Genomic DNA, 6,228 nt, shown 5'->3' with positions numbered 1-6,228 from the left:
GAATGCAGGCCTTCTCTGGTCATTCATGAAGCATTTTCAGTGATCTTGAAAGGTGGTCACTTTGGGTGCCTGTTGTGCTTGGGTTCGATGCGTCTGTCTGTGTGCAATCGCTCTCAGTATGCGTACACCTGATAAAAAAATGAATAAAATGTTGATAAAATAATACTTAGTATCTTTGTGTTGATCAACACACTTTCATACACACAACATTAAAATACATGTATGCAGCTAGCCTGAAGTATGTATACTTATAATAGATGTAGTAAGATAATAAATACTAATAATAATATTAGTAGTATTTATTATCTTATCATGACATTTGTTTGGTTGGAGGAGGGGGCATATATTAGTAATATATGTCCCCTCCTCCAACCAAACAAATGACATGTCCAGTTTATATTACACCTTGTATATAGATATACATATATATTATTTTTATGCATGCATATATATTGATCTTAATGTGCACTTCACATATATCTACTAGCAGAAACCATATCTTATGGGTTTCTGCTACTAGTAAATTGTTCTATATTCTGAAATATTAATACCTAATGTAGTAGGAAAAATGCAGGTTCTTATAAACGGGTTTTTACTGTATTTGTAATGGCAACGCACCAGGAATGTTTCTCTCTGTAGATATTTCCATTTGTGCCCCAACGTCAGAAAAGGCCGCATCTCTTTGCTGGTTCTGCTTCTCTTCCATATTCAACTTCTTCTTAACTCTCTCACGCCGTGCAGATTGGGCAGGCGTTGTTTCCTTGCTCCACGAGAAGATATGCGGCACAGCCGTAGGTCTCAGCATTGTTATCAGGGGCTTCGTACCTAGTTAAAAACACTATTGCTATTAAGTACTATTAGTAATACTATTAGTATATTACTAAATTACTACTAGTACTAGTACTAGTATTACTATTACTATTAGGGCATTTGTCAAATTCAAAGTTTAGGTTCAGTTTGTTTATAATTATATACCCCTGAATATAATTACATCATATTTTATTGGAATGTATTATTTACACATGCAGAAAATATCTGTAATGTAACTAAACTTACCATAAGTTGTCTTTCTCTCGTAGTCATCTTCATCGAAGTGTCGCTTACAAACGACACTGTGCCTCAGAGCCGCCACTTCTCATTTCGTCTCACAGCTGCCAACCACTGCTTGACCCGATTTGGGTTCGATAATGGCCAAACATGACCGCTTTTTCCATCACAATTTGGTACACAACACAACGGCATAATGGCATAACGAATTAGTCCGTGACTTTTGCTTTGCGTGCTATTAATGGTGATAAATAAATCTTTTGAATCTTGAATCTTACGTATTGATTATCTTAGCAACACTGCGCCGGTGGCCGACTTGCCTCGCAGCGCCATCTATCAAGTCAAGTTTTTGATACAACCCCATTAAGCCTTATTATCGCCCACACATCTAATAAACCAGGAGTTAAGCAGCAAAATTAACAGAGGTGCACAAGCAGCATTACAGGTATATGTACCACATCCCTCCTGAATCTACATCAACCTAGCTCATCACAGTCGCTTCGTCTACCTTACCCTTTTGGCTTTTAGTTTCGCATTCCACTCAGCTTTTACGATTTTGAATTCTTCGTCGGTGTAGCGCCTCGGTTTTTTGGCTGCTGGTGGCTGCATTTTGTCATCCACTGTCGTTATCTCCTCCAGAGGTGTGATAGTCCCGATGGTTTCCAGCTTTCTATGGCCGGCCGTGGTGGTCTGTAAATTTAAGTTATAGGGTCCATGCTGTGAATGTGACAAGTTAAATCCAAGTCTAAACTGCGTCAGTGATATATACGGATTAAAATTCCATTCTCTTTGAAGTTACTATATTACAACAGTAAACCAGCAAACAGTGGTTTTATACAGATTCTAGATATTTATCCTAGAAGATTTTTTGTTCTTATAAATTTAACTGTTCCTGATTATAACTTGGCTGTTAGTGTCATTGTTGCACTATCACTGGACATAAACTAGCAGCAAATATATTTTGGCTTAATGAAAGATGAATGTCAACACATGATCACTCTAACGAAGCTACAGAATAGGATCGGCAAAACACATGGCCAAACATGGTATAAAGACAAAGATCCAAATGGTAGCTAACACAACCTATATTGTTGCAAAGTAGCAGTCCTCTGGCTACATAATAAATACGGAGACCGTCCATAACTGTTCGTCTATTACTTTACTCCACACAATCCACAAAGAATCGGTGTTGTAACATGGTGTCAGAAGTAGTAAACTTCATTAAGTTTATGCTAGAACGTGAGGATACTCGTCAGCTATGCAACATATAGCATGTGGCCAAGGCCACTAAATTTTGATGCCAGGAATTTGAGTCATGCATGGATGGCGAGTTCAAGTTAGTTTTATCTAGACTTAGTGCTAGAAGGAAAGGAAGAAAGAATCAAGTAAAGACATTTTTGTATCTGATAGGTGACAGAGGCAGGGAAATATATACCCTCTGTTGATCACCACTACAGAGGATGTACGCACAACTAAGCATCTGCTTACTGGCTTAAGGCTTTTAAGAAATACTGTATCCTCACAGCAAATGAAAGAGTGGAGAGGTATCGATTCTTTATTAGAAATCAAGGGCTTTAATAGTAAGAGTATAGACGAATATGTTACAGTTTTAATAAATAGTGCTAACCGGCACTCCGGCACCGAACAAAACAGTACTAGACAAACTGTGGAGACTTTTTATATTATCAGACTTTGTTAGAACTCGTAAATTTCTACAGTCTATCTGTGTATCTAGGATTACGATAAGGATGCATGTCGTGATTTTACTTTTGGGTTAGTTTTAAAGGTTATAAATAAGGAAATGGAATGCCACGGGAAGAAATTCCTATCGTTGAATACTTGTGAAGTTGGGCTGGTAAAAGCGTCAGCAACAATGCAAACAGATATTTCAAGCCGTTCAAACCGTAGTTATTGGAAACTTAATTAGGCAGTCCATGTTGGGCTGGCTGTAGTAGGGACACTGCTTACGCATTTTGGCCATCATATATGACCTTGGATTCAATTTTTTGGGACGATTCATGGATTAATTACGCTTCGAGACCAGTGTTCGAGACTGATGTGATAAAACGGAACATGCATAGTGGGCAGACACGTTTCTTTCAGCACAAATAATTATGGGTAATAACTTGTTGTTATATCGCTGTTGCTATTCTCCCGGTATTGGTAGCGGGCCCACTTTTTGCTAGACTACCGGTACCGTAGTGCTAATTATAGGATCTCTATGGTGCTAATGTGGATTGATTCTATCCCAAAAACCACCGCGCGGCCTGACTCCAAACAGTACACCAGTCATGGCGGCGCAAAATGAAGTTAAGTTTGAAATTGGTGAATCATTTAAGTCATTAATGAGCTAGAGGCTAAAATACAGGTTTAAAAAATCAAACTTTATAGAGCTTTGGAAGCGTGATGCGAGAACAATACATCCAGCTAATAAGAGATTAGATAAATGATTAAATGTAGAGTTGAAATACCGTTGCATCCACGGTGGACAAAGGTTCGTTACCAAGTCTAAAGGAATAAAAACTTCACTGGGGCCAAAACAAAATATATGTGTGGTTACCGTTACATGCCGAAAAAAATAGGGTAGGTAGGTAGGGAAAATATTTTATTTTATTGAAGGATGTCCGATCATTATTTATGTCCGAAGGATGTGCATTGTGCCTTTTGAAGCAGGAACTGTTTAATTCATATTTTTTTATCTTTTTATTTAATTTTTATTTTTTTGACTTTAAAGAAAATTGACAATAAAATGTTTAGGGTCGCTGGGAATAAATTGGGTCGGTCGGGAAATCGTAACCACACCTATATTTTGTTTTGGCCTAACTGTAAGTATTACTAGTACTGTAAATATGATTGCATATTTGATAAGCTCTGTCATATTTGGTTACTTCTAATATTCTGTGGTTAACACCATTTATTTTTTTTAAACAAGATTGTGCAGTCCACAACTCCGGATACTATTACTATTAGTATTACTACCGGGAGAATAGCAAAAAGTGAGCCGCTACCGGTACCGGGAGCTTAGCAACAGCGCTGTTATATATGTATACAACTACAAGTGGCTAAATACAAGAATTGCTCACGACTCCGATTGCTCAATATAACGGTTAAATCGCACATATGACTCCAACCTTGGAAATGATAACAATTAACATAAATTTATTATTTATTTGATTTATTTATTTAATGATAAGTAGGCCTACATGTTGATTTTGTTTCCGTGTTCCTAATTTGTTTTCTGTTGCAGCGACTCGCTAAATTGCTGACACTGTCAGTCTGGCTCATGTACATTTGTACCATGCAACACAGCTAGATTGTAAATAAGTTGTGATGAATTTAGCTTGGATATTTTTTATAGTCTTTGCACTGAATGTGTATTGTAAAACAATAACCTGTAGATGTATCATGATGTAGAAACTCTAAACTTCACCACTCTGTGTTGTGAGTTTAATAGAAGAACCGCAGTATCAATCTACGATCTTGGTCTATTGTTATATTGACCAACCAGAGTCGTGAGCAATTCCTGTATTTAGCCGCTAGTTATATGTATAGTGCCCACCATTCGACTCACAGGCACTTGGAACATCTCAATAAAAAAAAGGTAAATAAACACAAAATGTATTTACTACAAAAGTCTTAATGTTTCTCTACTCTATTTCGCCTATTATTGCTGATAATTACCTGCAAATGCCGGTCAATTAAATGCTCATCTGAAACACACAAGTACACCGCACGCCCGCCCTGTGCACAAACAACAAGAATAAAGGCGCGTTCACACGGACGTTTTTGGCCCGAGCCTAATTAGGCCCGTGCCAGATTTGGCTCGAGCCGAGCGTTCACACGGACGTTTTTGGCCCGAGCCTAATTAGGCCCGTGCCAGATTTGGTCCCATCGAAAAACGTCGGACCAGGCCCGAGCCAAATTTTAGCACCAGCTTTCGGCGAGCGGTTGAGCGGTAGATAACGCGAGTGTCGAACGTGTATTTCGACGAAATAAAGTCCAAAACAGTATAAAAATTTGAAGTAACAAAACGTAAGTAAACACTGAATCGTAAACAACGCCATCTCGCGACATACTGCCAAAGTATTTGTGCAATAAAATTTATTTTTATTTGAATTTGAATTTGACAGACCGTATTCACTTGCGTACGTGTGAACGCGCCGACTCAAACCGGCCCGAGCCAAATTTGGCCCGAGCCAAATCTAGCCCATTTGGCTCGAGCTAAATCATGACCGTGTGAACGCGACTTAAGAGGGAACATTCTCTCTTGAATCTTATTCATGTTGTTTGTGCACATGAAGGGCGTGCGTGCGGTGTACTTGTGTGTTGCAGATGAGCATTTGACCGGCATTTGCAGGTAATTATTGGCAGTAATAGGTGAAAATTGAAATAGAGTAGAGAAACAAGATTTTGGCAGTAAATACATTTCGTGTTTATTTATTCTTTTTTTATTGAGACGTTCCAAGTGCCTGTGATTCGACGGCTATGACTTTCACCCACACAAACCACAAATGAAATAATAATCGCTATCGTAACAACAGTCAACACACAGAACTAGACAGTGATACTGTCACTGAGATAGGCCAATTTTTTTACAAATTTATAATTGACGTACGATGCTGTCCCTTTCATTGGCTTTTGCAACTCTTAGAAACGCTTCAATTTTTCGTGTTTTCCTTACATGACGACGATATTGTGCAGAGTTACGCGTAAAATCCTGCATGGCTTGACATGAGTTAATCTGGTGACCAATTTCACCAGATATTAATATTATGAAGCACACTAATACCACAGACACTATGGCACACCAACCAGTGAACCACGTTGTAACGTCAAAAACATGCCAAACAGTAAGTGCTGCCACCTAGAGACACAAAGCCGCATTTTCTTCCACTAGTGCGGAACATAGAAGTCTCTTCACTTCTATAGTGCGGAAGGCATAGGCCGAAGCAATGACGGAGGTGTACAGGGGGTTGTCTTCCTCCCGCCTCCCTTCCCCTCTCTTTTCACCTGCCTCCCCCTCTCCTCCCACCTCCCTCCCCTGTCCTCCTATCTCCCTCCCTCAACACCTCCAGGATCCTTTATATTTTGCATTTTCCTTTTTGAATGTCACTTAATTACTTTCTCTGACAGTTTGCGTAATAAATGTATTAATCCTGTGGGTGGTATGGATTTCTTTTA

At 38.8% G+C, this 6,228-nt stretch overlaps 1 protein-coding gene across 3 annotated transcripts in view; it reads right to left on the bottom strand.

Moving 5' to 3' along the window:
- LOC106814072 overlaps nt 1–5,826 on the bottom strand; it is a 69,149-nt gene extending 63,323 nt beyond the window's left edge. For 2 of the 3 annotated variants that reach the window (XM_014818343.1, XM_014818341.1), the window contains exons 1-2: nt 5,663–5,826; nt 1,561–1,737 (exon numbers count right to left, since the gene is read on the bottom strand). In XM_014818343.1, coding sequence (XP_014673829.1) covers nt 1,561–1,737; nt 5,663–5,770 — 285 coding nt within the window. In that variant the 5' untranslated portion in view covers nt 5,771–5,826. The remainder of the gene's footprint in view (nt 1–1,560; nt 1,738–5,662) is intronic. The other variant, XM_014818344.1, reaches the window with a different exon arrangement.
- Between the last annotated feature and the right edge of the window lie 402 nt (nt 5,827–6,228).

Source organism: Priapulus caudatus, unplaced genomic scaffold (assembly GCF_000485595.1).
Source record: "Priapulus caudatus unplaced genomic scaffold, Priapulus_caudatus-5.0.1 Scaffold867, whole genome shotgun sequence".
NCBI lineage: Eukaryota > Metazoa > Priapulida > Priapulimorpha > Priapulimorphida > Priapulidae > Priapulus > Priapulus caudatus.
Note: the sequence above shows the minus strand (reverse complement) of the source record. Positions and strands in the feature narration are given on the sequence as shown.